The 17,072-nt window shown below is 47.3% G+C and overlaps 2 protein-coding genes across 6 annotated transcripts in view; both read right to left on the bottom strand.

The window, feature by feature from the left end:
- The window catches only part of Gnb1l (G protein subunit beta 1 like), a 72,645-nt gene extending 60,679 nt beyond the window's left edge, over positions 1-11,966 (bottom strand). The window contains exons 1-3 of one of the 5 annotated variants that reach the window (XM_031363374.1): positions 11,736-11,823; positions 11,544-11,639; positions 11,235-11,318 (exon numbers count right to left, since the gene is read on the bottom strand). The gene's annotated coding sequence lies outside the window, so the exon portion shown is untranslated. The other 4 variants (XM_031363369.1, XM_031363376.1, XM_031363375.1 and 1 more) reach the window with 4 other exon arrangements.
- Positions 7,042-11,225, bottom strand: Rtl10 (retrotransposon Gag like 10). Its single transcript, XM_031363377.1, is given in 6 exon segments — positions 7,042-8,902; positions 8,905-8,969; positions 8,972-9,060; positions 9,062-9,230; positions 9,233-9,721; positions 10,414-11,225. Coding segments are annotated over 5 exon segments (708 nt in total). The 5' UTR covers positions 9,531-9,721; positions 10,414-11,225; the 3' UTR covers positions 7,042-8,815.
- Positions 11,967-17,072: the final 5,106 nt, after the last annotated feature.

Genomic DNA, 17,072 nt, shown 5'->3' with positions numbered 1-17,072 from the left:
CAAGAGATGCTGCAGCTCAGCCCAGGAAGGACCCCGGGAGGCTGGACCTGCCCCAGCCATATCCTTTGTCCATGCCCATGCAGCCCCTCCCTGCCCCAAGTGTGCGGGAAGAAGGTCTACAGAGGTAACTCAAGCTGCACAAAGAAACCATTCCTGGAATGGGGCTCCATTTGGAGACTCAGAGTCAAAGGCGCACTTCATTGCTGCTTTCCAAATCCCAAGCATTGTCAGGGCCTTTCCCCTTTGAAGCCTCGCTGAGTGATTGAAGCGTCTACTTTCTGAGGGGCAGATAGCACTGGGCCAGTAATCTGACTCTAAGCCACGGGATAAAGGTAGTTTGTTTCCTCTCAGCCTGTCTGTCAACACCTCCTCAGTAATTAGCCCTAATTATTACAAAGGGCCAGCCTCCCATTCGGTTATTAAATCAGAAATAGTATCATGGCCGGGCATCTGTCAACGCCCCAACTAGCGACCTTCGATTCATTGAATCCTCTGTCAGTCTCCGCCTTGGGAAGTACCCAGGCAGGCAGGGAGGCAGTAGCTTCAAAGCTACAGAATCCAGAAAGCATTCTGGGACAGTGGGGAGGCAAAAGGATGTCAGGAAGAGAAGAAAAACAGCAGAGAAAGTAGGTGCCTGCAGCCCAGTGCCAACGTGGGAACTGGCACCTTCCACAGGGCCTTGAGGGCACCCTCCAACCACCGTCTCACCTTGCTTACCACCGTCAGTCTGTAAATTGACGTGGACAGGTGTTCTTTCCTGAGAAGGGAAGATACCCCAGGCCTACACTGGGCCATCTTCCATGAGAGAAGACAGACAGGCTGCAGCGCTGGCAGACAGCTTAGCCTGAGGGCCAGGAAAGCCCTTAACTAGACTGTGTGGTTGGTTGTACAGATGATCTCCACGCTGAGCTGACACTGTTCTCCTGAAAGCAGTGGGCAGGCACCACAATGACGACGACCCCTGCAGCCTGCGCTTGCCTTCTGGTACAAGTCAAGCTTGACTTCTCCCCAGGAGAAATAGGTTGCTGCTCTTTCCATGACAGAGACCAACCACTTGCCAATCATTGCCTCGTTCTGAGGTGGTGCTGCCCCAGCTTTACTTCCCTTGGGGCAGTGTCCAATCCCAGTCCTCCATACCTCCTGGCCACTTGTCCCACCAGGTCTCATGGCCCACTCCAGAAAGGCACTAGTGACTTAGAGGGGTGACAGAGACTAGCTATAGTCCCAGTTTTCCCAACAGGCCTGTCCCACTGGAGAGACAGCCAGTGTGATAGAGCAACGAAGTAAGCAGACCATCTCAGCCCTCCTGCCGGCCCACGCTGCTCTCTCTCCCAGCAATGTCACCCTCAAGTCCCATCAAATCCTCGTGGCTAATAACTGTCACGATGGCAAGGCCGGGCTGGTGTAGTAGTAGGAGTAGGTCCCAGGAGCTAAGTACATGAGGAAGTTTTCACCCTTGTTCTCTGGAAGCCTCGTGGTTGGGGTATGTGAGGCACAGAGTTGGTCAAAAATAGCTAATGCCAGGATAGAATTCCTGAGCTGCAGGGCGGACAGGGGTTCTCCAAGAACAGGCACCATAAGCTGCACCCAAGGATATCTATCCACTGCTTAGGAGAGGTGGCAGGAAGGATACCTGCCCTGAAGCCTTTATGGGCAGAGATGGGAACCCAGCCAACACCAGGCCTTGCTGTGTCTCAACACATGGAAATTCTTGCTTCTCTACAGGAAGTGTGACCATCCTTCGTGCTAGAACCAGCTCTAGAGCCCAGTAACCAAGGCCCCTTGGAGATCCTTAGCCATGGTGGTGGGGACACTCTCCAGCAGCCCCAGATATCTGGGCCCCTGCACTGTACAGTCACAAGGGACAGACTGTGGTAAGGGGAGAAGTCAGATGTCCCCTTCCATCTGCCTGGTAGCTCACTGGTACAGCAGAAGAATGTGACAAATATACAAGCATTCCAGAGCCATCTACATGCCATGGCTCTTAGCTTGCTGGCCTTAACCACCCACAGGGCCCTCCAGGGTTCAGTGTCTGCTATGGAGGACACTATGGCTCAAGAAACAACTATGGTAGCTCATGGCTGCCACTGTCCTAGAGAGCGGGTTGCCCAGATACTGTGATCCCAGGATGTGAGACGCAAGTACTGCGAGAGCCGGGTGAGTGGCACGCCAGAGCCCACTCGACTTTCCTCTCTCCCTGGGAACAAATGTGGTTTAAAAATTAGCCAACGAGGAAGGAGATGCAGGTGGACATTTCTCTACCACAAAGTCCAGACTTCTTACAAAGCCAGCTAACTAAGGATAGACTAGACCAGAGTGTAGTCAGAGAGCAGTGAGTGGCTGAGGCCAGACCCAGTCTGTGCTCCATGGAAAAGGGAGAAACAGAATCCTCTGTCAGTCAGGATACAACAGGCTGTACTCTGGCATGTGCATGCACACACACACACACCCCTACCTCGGTGGCCTCACACATGAAAAATTTATTGCTTGCTCAGATTACACAGCCATTATGGTTGTCAGAGTCTCTGCCCATCACAGGCCTTGACAGCAGAGCCTCCCTTATACCAGTCACACTAACAAGGAGACTCCAGGCTTAATGTCAAAGGCAACACATGAGACTTTAGAAAAACAGGACAATGCCTTTGAACCCTCATGTAGGGAAAAATTTCTTAAATAATAAATGAAACAAGCTCATGTACAGAACAGCTATGAACAGCCTACTCAGGGTAGAGACTAGAAATTCCACACCTCAGCACTGGCCCCAAGGGGCCCTGCACACAGTACAAAGGGCTGCCCACAGCACTGCTGAAAACTAAAAAATAAAAATAAAACCCATCTTGGGCATTGTTTTGGGAATACCCCAAATTCTTGAGCTGATGTCCCAGTCCCCACTGTATGACAGAAAATGATTATATCTGCATAGGGTACTTGAGGTAAAATATCTTTTGGGTAGGCCTGATCCAACATGCTTGGTGTCCTGGTAGATAAGGACATGGTAATTCATTCAGAGGAATGTTTGGGCAAGGACACAGGGAAGGTGGCCACCCACAAACCAAGGGGAGGCTTAGGAAAAACCATGGTGCCTGCAACTGAACCTTGGATTTCTCCACTCAAAAACATGGGAGAGACACATTTCTTCTGGTTTGAGCATGCACACTGACGATTATAGGCCTAATCTTTCTCCACAGTGACTGCTTCCAATGTGAATGGCTACTTACTCAGCTCAATACTGAGTAACTCACCTGTGATGGTTTTAAAAGAATGGCCCCCATAGGCTCATATATTTCAATGCTTAGTCACTATTTAAAAGGATTAGAAGGATTAAGAGGGAGGCTGGAAGCCAGGCGTGGTGGCGCATGCCTTTAATCCCAGCACTTGGGGGGCAGAAGCAGGTAGATTTCTGAGTTCGAGGCCAGCCTGGTCTACAGAGTGAGTTCCAGGACAGCCAGGGCTACACAAAGAAACCCTGTCTCGAAAAAAAAAAAAAAAAAAAAAAAGAGGGGGGCTGGAGAGATGGCTCAGTGGTTAAGAGCACTGACTGCTCTTCCAGAGGTCCTGAGTTCAATTCCCAGCAATCACATGGTGGCTCACAACCATCTGTAAATCACAACCATCTTAATCCTTTAAGAAAAGGATTAAGAGATTAAGAGGTATGGCCTTGTTGGAGGAAGTGTGTCACTATTAGCCCATGCCAAGCCCAGAGTCTCTCCTGCTTTAGATCAGGATGTAGCTCTCAACTACTTTAGCTACTGTTCCACTGCCATGTGAGCGAGCCACCATGTTCCCCACCATGATGAAAATGGACTAAACCTCTGAAACTTTAAGAAAGCCCCCAGTTAAATGTTTTCTTTTAAACAGTTGCCTTGGTCCTAGTGTGTCTTTACAGCAATAGAACAGTGACTAAGACACCACCCCACATGAGGAGGACCTTTGTAATTCAGGTGCAGAAGTGGCTTGTGTAGGACTTGAAGACGGGGGACCTGTTGGTAAGTGTTTCTGAGATACAGCAGTAAGTAGAGCACATCTAGTCCATTCCAAGACACATGGATGAACAGCAAATGACAGGTGCCCACTCAGGTTACTGACATTTTTAAGTTGTAGCTGATGCTGACAGAGCTGTAAGAATGGCAGTTGACTCTTTAACTCTTCTAGTTTTGTTGTCCATAATGTGATGACAGAGAGTCACAGGGGCTTAGGCCTCTGCCAGGGCATAGTGTATTATCATCCTCATCCTCCTGACCAGCCACTAAGGACGAAGGAAAAGCTTTTTATATCCCCACAAACTGCATGAGGGAGCCCACCTACCATATCCTTTGTAATTCTGGACATGCAAAACTTAAAATCTTAGAACTACTCCTGTTTTTCTGCAGAACTGCTCCAGTTTGGATCTCAAATGACCTTCGAAGCACATGGGGTAAAGGACTAGTCCCCACCTTGGTTCTGCTAGGAGGTGGTAGAATCTTAGATGGGGTCTCAGAGAAGGTTTCAAGTCACAGGTGTGCCCTTGAAGGGGATCCTGGGACCTCTGCCCCTTCTTTCACCTTCTCATCCTGGACATGAGGTGAATGTTTTTACTACATGTTGCCACCATGATGAACTACCAATAGAAGCAGTTGTGACCCCAAAATTGTGATCCCAAACTTTTCCTCTTCACAAAACTGATTATCTCAGCACTTGCTACAATAGGAAGCTAATAAGCATTTTTAGAGCCTTAAAAAAAAAAAAAAGTCATCTTTAATCCATCTGGAGTGTGTGTGTGCTGCACTGATGTAGGTACCCTGCTCCACTACATTCCAGAAAGCCAACCAGTTATCAAGTGGTTTTATTGACATTCATTTGAAACACCACCAATGATGTACCAAATTTTCAACATATATGATTCTAAATGGTTTGTCTCACTGTTGTTTCTCTCTATTCCAATACCCAAATACTTCAAAAGTTGTTGCTTTACAAAGCACTCCAACGTCTCTGAGGACTTTATTGCCAGTACTTTCTACTCTCCTTGGAGATTGGTCTTTTCAAAACCTTTTGATAAGGTCTATAGCCTATTGCCTAAAGATGAGAAGTCAGGGAAGTTAGCGGTATACACTAGTCAGAGGCATGCCTGTCATTGTGTCTAGCTTTAGAGAGCCCTCTTCTAGGTCATCATTCCTAGTGGTAGCATGGGTAAATGACCCCAAGCCCCACACACAGGCCTAATCTGATACAGCCTTCTCTATGAGGAACAGACCACCTGGGTCACTGCTGGTGGAAGCTGGATGCTGTTGCCACTGTTGCTGATGTCACTAGAGACAAACTACTTTGTTTTAATTTTTTAAATTTTTACTTCATGTCCATTAGTGTTTTACCTGGATGTATATCTATGTATAAGGGTGTAAGAGCCTATAGAACTGGAGTTACAGGAAATTGTGAGCTGCCATGTGCTGGGAACTGAACGAGGGTCCTCCGGAAGAGCAGTCAGTGCTCTTAACCACTGAGCCATCTCTCCAGTCCTGAGACAAGCTACTTTATAATGGTCTGGAGGACCACAATCCTATCTTCTTTTATTGTGTGTGTGTGTGTGTGGTTTTTTTTTTTTTGTTTGTTTGTTTGTTTGTTTGTTTTGGGTTTTTTTGGAGACAGGGTTTCTCTATGTAGCCCTGGCTGTCCTGGAACTCACTTTGTAGACCAGGCTGGCCTTGAACTCAGAAATCCTCCTGCCTCTGCCACCCAAGTGCTGAGATTAAAGGTGTGTGCCACCACTGCCTGGCTAATCCTATCTTTTGTTCCATGTACAGATACCCAGGGCTAACCTGGACACTGCAGATATACGGTCTCCTTTCCTCAGAGCCCAACACAGTAAGTGGACTTCTAAAGAGGACACAGACTAATCTTCTATGTCACCTAGACTCTGCTGAGTACTCCCAAGCCTGTCAACCGTAGATGCCATGCAGCAGGCCTTCAGACGTGTGACAGACTATTACCCAAGCCTTAAGAGATGTCCTAAAGCCGGACGGTGGTGGCGCACGCCTTTAATCCTAGCACTTGGGAGGCAGAGACAGGCAGATTTCTGAGTTCGAGGCCAGCCTGGTCTACAGAGTGAGTTCCAGGACAGCCAGGGCTATACAGAGAAACCCTGTCTTGAAAAAAAAAAAAGAGAGAGATGTCCCAAGAAGATCAGGGTCAGCTGGAGTGATGGCAATTTCAAGTAGAGGGGAAAACAGATGCATTAGGAGCTAGCAACACAGCAAGAGCCAGTGAGTAATTAGACAAATCATCCCAGAGAGCCATTCCAGGGTCCACTACCAGAGTCCCAGGCAGGCCCAGCCACAGCCAATTAAGGAATAAGAGAGAGTTGTTTATTCTAGCCATGGAGCAGCTGGGCAAACTGGAATAGAAGGCTAGTGCTCTACAAGATCATTTCTGTTAGCAACATTCCTAGCTGTTCTATGTTCATGGGGTCTGTACTTTGAAATAATTCACAAATAAACCATCTGGACCCGAAACATCTCTTAGTAAGTAAACAATGCAACAACCTGTTCCAAATCTGACCAGATGTTTGCTCATCATGGTCTCTCCTAAAGTAGCCAATCTATGATTCTATTAAGTGTCTAGGAAGGTTTCCTCTTGTTGCTTCCACAACAGTAAAACTGAAAGAGTGATGCTCTTGTCTAAGTACTTCCAAGTAGGCACGCTGTGTACTGGGCAGCTGTGTCCTGTCCTCAGATCAATTTGGCTCAAAGGAGCCCACATGCTCAGCTCTCACTAAAAACTCACCCTTGTGCAGAACTGGTCTTTCTTCATTCCAATCCCAGGCCTCACATTCCCATCTGCTACCTGCTCTTCTCTTTACCCAAAGCTCAGATCCCAAGGCCACGTAACACCTGGCACTCCTTCCCTTTCTAGCCCAAGCTCTTCTGACCAGACCCCATCTTCATAGGCTCCACTGGAAACCACCACTGCACACCTGTGACACTCGGCTGGGCTCTGCTGACAGAATGAGTACAGAATTTCTGTTCACAAAACAAGACTCTGTCAGCAGCCACCATACACACTCAGCAGTTAAGTCAACTTGTGTTTATTGAGATCGGCAATGCTTCCAGGAACACATATCTATGGCAGAACCCTGACGTAAAGGCTCAATCTGTGTGTGTGTGTGTGTGTGTGTGTGTGTGTGTGTGTGTATGTATGTGTGTACTCTGCAAAGCAGGGGGGGGTAGGGACTTTTTTCAGCATAACCTTTTTTACAGGCTATGTTGCCTGTAAAAAAGGGCAACAACTAGTGTTGAACCTAGCAAGAGGCTTACATCCTACCCTCCTGCATTCAAACCTTCCAGCTGCCCAGGGCTTCAAATAAGCCACAGGAAGTATGGTTCTCAGCCACGATGTCATCTTATCCCTCAGAAGAATGAATATGGTTGCTTCTGCACTGCTTACAAGAAATGAAATCCACCAAAGTGTGCAGTGACAGATGAGTGGGTTTTTTTTAAAGGCAATATATACATACAATAGGTTATTTAACCATTAAAAAAAAACAAGAATACAAAAACAAAAACAAACAAAAAACAAATCCAAGCAACATGGAACCAAAGGCACTGTTAAGTAAATTAAACAGGTAGAGACACAAATGCCAAATGCATTTGTATCTGTATTTGAAAGCTATCAGAGCTGATCTGATGGAAACAAAAGGCAGGTAATGGTAACAAGACAGGGAAGACCAGGAAAAGACAGGAAAATTAGATACCTTCCACCACACAGTGTATGCTTAAGAGTTGGCAATAACATAGTTCATTTTTTATAAGGAACCATGAGAGGAGTGTAAATACAATCCCATACAAAGAAATTATCAACATTTACGAACAGGAAATGGTAATCACCAGATAGGATCATTATATATCTATAGATCCAATTATACTATACTCCACAGATATACCATTTTAAAAAAAAAGAAAAAGAAAAAGATTTAGTTCCAGCACCCAGAAGGCAGAGGCAGCCGGGCTAAGAGTCCAATGCCAGTCTGGTTTATATAAAGTTCCAAACCAGGCAAGATTACATAGTGAAATACTGTCTCAAAAAACAAAAAAATCCAAACCAACCAAAATATTTAAAAAGGCTCCCTTCAAACAGCTTCTTTCCACTGTAGCCCAGCATCAGAAGTCACAGAGAGCAGGGCAGAGGCAGAGAAACACCAATGTTATGTGTGGGGGCTGCATCTGGACACAGTGCTATAAATGACCTATAGAGCCTTTCCTGTAAAACTGGCCAAGTAAAACAGCACTTCCAGGTGTGGGGTAGGAACTCAGCTAGGAGCCTAACACAGGCCCACATCCCAGTGGGAGCAGGGAGAGCTCACTTGCCTTTCTGTCTAGCTATCCAGCCATGGGGTAGGTGGAGTCAGACAGCACTGTCCTGTCTGGGAGCTGGGGGACTCCCTCATTATGCACAGCATTTCATCTCAAAGGGCACTGCTGCACATCTAGATCATGTTCAGAACACAGGGATAAGAAGTAGTGAACAGGGTGGCTCTTGTGGGATCTTTGAGACACTGTTCACCAACCATGGGATACCCAGCTACAACTCTCGGTCTCCTTATGTTTTAGAACTCTTCTCTGGTTTCTGAGATTCTAAGTTCCCCAGATAAGCTGATTCTAGCTTCCAAGAAGAGGCGTTATGAGATTTTAAACGTACCGAGACAAGTTTGGGAGCTGCCTCCTTTAGGTGGGAGGCAAGTAGGCCTCACAGCAGTACAATAAAGACTAAATGCAAAACAAGACTGGGTCAAGGACTCTCGGGATCCAGGGGAGCTCTCATGGGCCAGGCACTCCTGGATATAGGGTTAGACCTCAACCAAGTAGGGTTTGGAGGGAGCAGCTAAGGCAGGCCTCAGGGGAGTACCCATACTGAGTGCTGGGGCTTCTGAGAACACCTAACTAAGTATTGCCTTACTGTGGGCAGCCATGGGACCACTGGTGGCTGGCTTGATGTGAAGTGCAGGAGATAGTGGCATGGTACTCAACAAAACTGTTCTGAATAACTTCTTCGAGATCCTGGCAGAAGAGTTCATAATCATCAGGCAAGGTACCTACTGCGGTAGGGAGCAGGCCAGGCCCAAGCCAGGTCTATCAGTCAACTGAGGTTCTCACAAACAGAGCTGAGATTGTCCTAAGAGTGTTCAAAGTGGAAGACATATAATCACCCAGCTGAGCCAAAAAAGCAGTGTAGTAGTCATGGAGAGCCATCAAAGGTTCCAAGTCAGAGCCAGGAACCCAGTGGAAGTCTGTCCTGAGTGGCCAAGGATCTGGTATGCTTCCAGCTGGAAGGCTCCTTTCCGTAGGCTTACTGCCAGAGGAATCACTAATTGTACTGTTCCGCTCCATGGTGGTGCATATAAACATGGGGTTCTCACAGTAGGGCCTCTCAATCCAGGAATCCGCCAAGGGGTCACGTTGTGAAGTACCATCCCTCTGCTGCCAAAGGTGTGCAGTGGTGAAACTGGCTGCCATCTGGACGGAGTTACTAGGGCCCTGCCAAGGGCACCTGCCACGAAGCATGCCAGGAGCAAAGGAAGGACGTGCCCACAGAAGACCTGGTGTGGACAGAAGAGGCAGGCATAGCACAATAGGTCAAGGAGCAGCTGGGCAGGGTGTGGCAGACTGCCATTCCAGGTAAATGTTGAGGACCAGGGGAGCTCAGCCAGTAAGAGTCGAGGGACTGTCAGATGCAGGCCATCATCCAAGGAAATCTGTCCAAAAACAAGGTGGGGAAGAGCAGGGACCAGGCTCAACCATCACCACTGACTGGCGGGAGGAGGCAGCGGGCAGAAAACCCTCAGGGATCTGACTAGCTGCTTTGAACTGGGGGAGGGACCCAGGGGTTTCCTATTTGGAAATAGACAAATGCTGCCTACGACTTCCAGGGTGTAATGACAGATGCTGTCAATCCTAGAAGGGACCAGATCAGAACATCAGGGAATTTTAGGGCAATGACAGCAGCAACTGTCATTTGTTTCATTTGTACTGAATGCTGACCACACACCACCCACAAATTGGGTACTATTATCATTGCCAAGAAGAACAGCAAAGTGATGTGTATGCAGTCACACACCAATTAGTAAATGACAGCAGAGGAGCAGAACCTGGCTGCAGAGACAAGCTTAGCCACACAGATCACTTTGAAGGTTACGGACTACCCTTCAGAGTGGAGTGAGTAGGCTCCAGCTGCCTGAACACTGTAAACTGCTAAGAACTGAGCACACCAAAACATCCCTGCACATACAGCACCAGGAACACCTGGCAGACAGAAGCAGGCTGCCCTGCTTATCTGTTTCTTCCTGCTCCCAGCTTTCCAGAGAGACCTCCTGCAGGCAGGCAAAGCTACCCAATCCTGAGCTCTTTCCCCTCATCCTCATCCCAGCCAATAACCAAGCACCCTTACCTCCAAAAGTGAAATTCTGAGATTCCACTTGGAGGCCTCCTCCTGTTACCACCAGCTCATGGGCTGAGCCTGGAAAGCTCCTTCGGTGGTTGGACCCACCCGTATTCCAGGTTATGGTCACCAGAGGCCAGACCAGGAAGGAGGACAAGGAACCCTCCTGGGCTCTCACATTCTGCTCCAGTCTCTCTAGGGAGGGAAGCCAACCACTTGCAGAGCTCCTCTCAATTCTCTTCATCCCTATACACACAGCCCAATTCTCCACAAGCTCTCTCCTAGGAGCACAAAGTCTTGCCTCGTATGTCTTCACACCATGTGTTTACCCCAAACCCAGAATCAGTTTCTCCAAAAAGGTACAGCAAGGTTCCTTCTTTCGACCAGCACCTCCAAAGTGGCTTGCAACACTCAGCTGTCAGCACCACCAGCAACCTACTTCTACCATCCAAACATTTCAGAACATCTCAGGTAGACCCTTGACTCACACCTGAAAGCCCAGACCTTGACCTGGGATTCCTACCGTCATCATCAGCCAGATCCAGTCTCTCAGTGAGAACTTCCCACAAACCAGGCCCCAGTCCCCAAAGCTAGGCTGCCCACAAACACCATGTTGCACGCCCAGAGCCCAGTGTGCCACCAAGACCTCTTGCCCCAGCTGTGAACCTTAGATGCTATCTGCCTACTCACCGGCATGCCTGAGTGCCTCTGACAACCTAGGAGAGAAGAGCCCCAACCCTTGCGCAAGCAGTCAACTTCTGCTGCTTCCTAACTGAGCCAGTCACTAACATGTTGAGCTTCATGATCATCCCAAGCCGCCCTCTGCATACCTGTCTGTTGAACTCTCTCGCTTCTCTCCGCCTTCCCTGCCTGGCACTAGGTAATTTCGCTCCTTTTTCCGGACGGATAACAATCTACAAGAAGACGGAGGGGCCGCGGCGCATGGTAATAAGCTTCCTCCGAGGGCCGGGCAATACCTAATACGCCGGCTGAGTTCTCTGCTCCCGAGACCCAAGAGACAGAACTTGCCCAAAGCCAAAAATGTGAGTGGAGGACAGACTACCTGCACCGCCCGCCCGCCAGAAATCGCCATGCAGGACATTCAGATCTTAAGCTCCGGGGCAACGAAGCCCACCTACCTAAGACTGCACCAGGAGGGGCCGCCAGGGTCAGAGGATCCGCCGAGGAACACCAAGCAGAGGGGCGTACTCCCGAGGGCAGGATCCCACTGCCACCTGCAAAGGGAAGAGCAGGATCAGGTGAGCGGGGGCGGGCCTCCTCAAGACAGAGAGCCCCCACCCCGGCGCCCCACCTCGAGCCACCACACAGACCCCGCCGCAGAGATCCCAGCCAGACGCAGCGGGATCCCAGGGTCTTGCAAGCACCTCGTCGGCCACGCCCCCTCGGCGTGCGCGGCCACCCCCGACGTACCCGCTCTGGCGCCTCGCACGCCCGGAGTTAGCCTTCCCGCGGGGCTGCGCGCGCACGCTCGGCCCGCCGCGCCTGCGCCGTGAACAGCGAGGTCTCAGTCTCGCCGACGTCCACACCGCGCCAGCGCGACAGCGCGGGGGGTGATGGGAAGCGCGCGCTCGGTACTAAGCGGAGAGGCCCGGTGCGCACGCGCTGGGTGGTCCTGGGTCCCCGTGGGGCAGGGGTCGGGGGCGGTTCTCATGCGTTCCCAGTCCTGGAGGACTGCTCTGGGCCGGCGTGGGTCTAAAGGCTAAGGGCGTCATCAGGCCTCCGGTACTGAGTGGCTGCTGAGCCTGCAGGCCTGGGGAGTATCTCTCCCTGAGTGGCAAGTGTCTGTGTCTTTGTGTGTGTGTTGCCCCTCCACTTGAATGCCGAGCAGCTGCAAGCAAGCAGGCCAGCGCGCTGCGCAGCACTGACACTTTGGAGAGGCCAGGAGATGAGCCTTTGTGCTCCTCGCATGCATATGCATAGCTTGTCCCTGTAGCTTCTCTGTGTTCTTGTAGTTTCATCCATCGCACTCTCCGGACATGTGTTTAGACGGGCCTTGAACCAGGAACAGAAGGCTTTTGCTGCATCCCTTCTAAAGCAAGCACACGCATAACACACCATCTCCCTGTTTTCCCTGCTCTGGTGACTCCTTTCATGAAAGATCTCTGAAATGTTATCTGCATTTACACCCCAACTCATTCGCTTTGATCCTTGAAACGGGAATCAAGATCACTTTGTACCTTCCAAGGGTCTGTGGGCCTTTCAGTAGCCTGGGCCAAAAGCAATAAAAGGGGCACCCCGCCAGGAAACACCTCCTTGAAGTGTGAATGAAACTTGGCTTTTTTTTCCCCCGGTTGTATCTTTCCTAATTGACCTGATAATTTAAACTTCTTCCCTTAAGGGAAGGGTTGTTTCTGTGAATTCCGATCACCCTCAGGCCCAAGCAGCTTGAGCCAGTTATCAGAGAGTGAACAGCAGGCTTGTGCAAAAGACTACCCAGCCAAGCCCCTTCTACATAGGTATTTTTCCAAATTGCCTTTTGGGTTTTATTTTAGAGAATCACCTCAAATGTCCACGACAAAATTTAACTTAGTAACCATTGTAAAGCATACAGTGCAGTAGTAATATTAATAAGCGTATTCTCAAGGCTGTGCAACTATTGCCACCATCTCCAGAATTATTGTTAAGCACTGACTCCTCATCTCCAAACCCTGCACTCCCACCATTTTGAGTCTGAATTTGACTGTGTACCCCGTGTAACTGGTGCTCACCTCATGAAATGTCCACTTGTGAATGTATTTAATTTCATATATTTTCAAATTTCATCCATGCTGTAGCACATACTTGAATTGCCTTCTTTTTTTTTTTTTTTTTTTTTTTTTTTTTTTTTTTTTTTTTTTTGTGTGTGTTTTCGAGACAGGGTTTCTCTGTGTAGTCCTGGCTGTCCTGGAACTCACTCTGTAGACCAGTCTGGCCTCGAACTCAGAAATCCACCTGCCTCTGCCTCCCAAGTGCTGGGATTAAAGGCATGCGCCACCACCGCCCGGCTGAATTGCCTTCTTTTTAAGTGCTGACTGAGAGACTGGAGAGAAAGCACTGACTGTTCCTGCATTGAACCTCAGTTTTTTACCAGCACCTACACTGTGGCTCACAAATATCTGTAACTCCACTTCCAAGGTGTCTGATGACCTTTTCTAGTTTCCTGGGCACTGAGCACATACATGGCTCACATATTACATGCAGGCAAAAGCACTCATCCATATAGAAATAAACATTATTTTAAGCCAGTCTTTAATCCAGAACTCAGGAGGCAGAGGCAAGTGGATCTCTATGAATTCCAGACTAGCCTGGTCTATATACTCAGGCATCTGTATCAAAACCACCCAAAAATAAACAAAAGCTAATTGACCCCTCTTCTTGGTGTCTGCATTTTCTTTGCCCATCATCCCTCAGAACACTGAGCTGTTTGTGCCCTTTGGCCATTGTGGGTGTGGAATAATAGTGCTGTGGAATCACTGTGTCTTAGGGTTTCTATGGCTTTGATAAAACACCATGACCAAAAAGCAAGTTGAGGAGGGAAGGGTTTATTTGTCTTACACTTTCAGATCTTAATCCATCATTGGAGGAAGTCAGGACTAGAACTCAAACTGAGCGGGAACCGGAGGTAGGAGCTGATGCAGAGGCCGTGGAAGGGTGCTGCTGACTGGTTGCTCCTTGCACATTGCTCAACCTGCTTTCTTTCTTTCTTTTTTTTTTTTTTAAAGATTTATTTATTATATGTAAGTATACTATAGCTGTCCTCAGACATTCCAGAAGAGGGCGTCATCTCATTACAGATGGTTGTGAGCCACCATGTGGTCGCTGGGATTTGAACTCAGGATCTTTGGAAGAGCAATCAGTGCTCTTAACCGCTGAGCCATCTCTCCAGCCCTCAACCTGCTTTCTTATAGAACCCAGAACCATCAGCCAAAGTATGGTACCATCCCTAATGGGCTGGGCCCTCCCTCATTGATCACTGAATAGGAAAATGCCCTACAGACCTGCCTAGAGCTTCATTTTATGGAGGCATTTTCTCAATTGAGGTTCCCTCCTCTCAGGTGAATTTAACTTATGTCAGGTTGGCATAAAACAAGCCAGGTCACACTGTAAAAGATGTTTGGGCCGGGCGGAGGTGGTGCACACCTTTAATCCCAGCACTTGGGAGGCAGAGGCAGGCGGATTTCTGAGTTCAAGGCCAGCCTGGTCTACAAAATGAGTTCCAGGATAGCCAGGGCTACACAGAGAAACCCTGTCTCCAAAAAATAAAAAATAAAAAAATAAAATAAAGATGTTTGTGTCTCCGGTTTTAATTTATAAAAAAAAGCGGGGATGGGGGGGGCTAGAGAGATGGCTCAGCAGTTAAGAGCACCAACTGCTCTTCCAGAGGTCCTGAGTTAAATTCCTAGCAATCACATGGTGGCCCACAACCATCTGTAATGGGATCTGATGCCCTCTTCTGGTGTGTCTGAAGAGAGTAATGGTGTACTCATATACATAAAATAAATAAATAACTCTTTTTTAAAAAGTTATTTATTTAAAGTATGTGAGCATTCTGTCTGCATGTACATCTGCATGCCAGTAGAGTGCATCAGATCCCATTATTGATTGTTGTAAGCCATCATGTGGTTGCTGAGAATTGAAATCAGGCCTCTAGAAGAGCAGCTAGTGCTCTTAACCACTGAGCCATCTCTCAAGCCCCTGATTTTTATTTTTTAATTTTAAAAATATATGTGTTATGGATGTTTTATGTACATATATATATATCTGTATTGTGTACATGCCTGGTACCCTCAGAGGCAAGAAGGTAGTGCTGGATCCCCTGGAAGTGGATTTGCAGATGTTTGTGAGCTGCATGTGGGTGGTAGAAACTGAATCCATGTCCTCCAGGGGAGCAACAAGTGCTCTAAACCACTGAGTCATCCCTCCAGCTCCTGATTTTAATTTGTCAGCTATATGCCAATAAAGAATGGAACTGCTAAGTCTTGCAGTAATTTTGTTTTGTTTTGTGAGAAGCTTCCAATGTTCCAAGATGGCCACATCATTATCTGTTGCCATCAGTGGTACACAAGTCTTCCAATACCTCCACAACCTGCCAACAAGTAGCTATGCTCTGGGCTTGTCACACAGATACTCAGTTTCCCAGAACTATTCATTAAAGATATTGTCCTTTCTCTGTCTTGGCTCCTTCGTGAAATCATTGGTGGGGTTAGAGAGGTAGCTCAGTGGTTAAGAGCACTTGTTGCTTTCACACAGGACCCAGGTTCGGTTCTCAGCACCCACATGACAGCTCACAACTGTCTGCAACTCTAGTTCCAGGGAATTCAACACCTTCTGGCCTTTGAAGCCACTGCATGCATGTATTGTACATATAAGCAGGCAAAATAGTCATATTCATAAGATAAAAAACATTTTTAAAAAGTCATTTGATAAAGCATGTACAAGCTCACACACATTACACACATACTAGCAATCACAAACGTGTGTTTCTTTATCTACAGAGTGTTCTGTTATTTTCCATTGGTCTATATGTCTGATTTAATGTTAGTACCACACTGTTTTGAGTACTGTAGCTTTCTTTATAGTTAAATTTGAAATCAGGAAGTATAAGGCCTTCAAATTTGCTAACTCTTTCTTTCTCTTTCTCTTTCTCTTTCTCCCTTTCTTCTCTTCTTCCCTCCCTCCCTCCCTCCCCCCTTCTCTCTCTTTCAAACCCCTCCTTCTTTCTTACTGAGACAGCCTCATTCTGTAGTCTACATTGGCAGCTGAGGTATGTTGCCTCTTGCCAAATAGTTTCTATCACAGCTGGTTCAGCATGTTGATGCTGAATCCACAAACACTAAAGACTATGTGGGGTGTCTGCATATCAACCTACGTACATATCACACACACATTATTTATTTGAAATCCTGCTGTCTTAGCTTCTCCTCTTGCAAATGCTGGGATTACAGACATATACCACCAAGGCCGGTTTAGCATAGGTTTTTCTATTTTTACCAAAATACCATTGAAGTGTTAATAGAAATCGCTTAAGTCTTTAGATCACTTAGGGTATATTGATATTTCAAAATATTGTGCTGGGATTCCAGGTGTGGTGGTACACACCTTTAGTCCCAGCACTCAGAAGGCAGAAGCAGGTGGATCTCTGAGTTCAATACCAGCCTGGTCTATATAGCAAGTTCCAGGACAGACCCTTTCTCACCACCCCCTACCCCAATAAATAAAATGTTGGACTGGGATTATAGCTTAGCAGTGGACCACATGTCTAGTATAAATGAAGCACAGGACAAAAATACTCAGTTTTCCAATCTATGAGCATAAGATATTTTTTCTTTTTTAACTCTTCTTTAGTGTTTTTCAGCAGAATTAGGCATAGTATTAGAACCCTGTAATCGAAAACTCTGGTAGATGAGGCAAAAGGATCATAACTTTGAGGCTAGTCTGATCTTCACAGCAAGCATATATCTAAAAATTATTTTAAATGTTTTAAAAGTTTATTATTATTATTATTATTATTATTATTATTATTATTATTATTATTTGTGTGTGTGTGTGTGTGTGTGTAAATGGTAAATGCTACAGAGCATGTGTGCAGGTCAGAGGACAACTTCTAGAGGTAATTCTTTCCATCCACCAGACATCAGGTTTGGCAATAAGCACTTTTTTTTATAAAG

Source organism: Mastomys coucha, unplaced genomic scaffold, assembly GCF_008632895.1.
Source record: "Mastomys coucha isolate ucsf_1 unplaced genomic scaffold, UCSF_Mcou_1 pScaffold12, whole genome shotgun sequence".
NCBI classification, from domain to species: Eukaryota; Metazoa; Chordata; class Mammalia; order Rodentia; family Muridae; genus Mastomys; species Mastomys coucha.
This window is presented reverse-complemented; position numbering and strand designations above follow the sequence as displayed.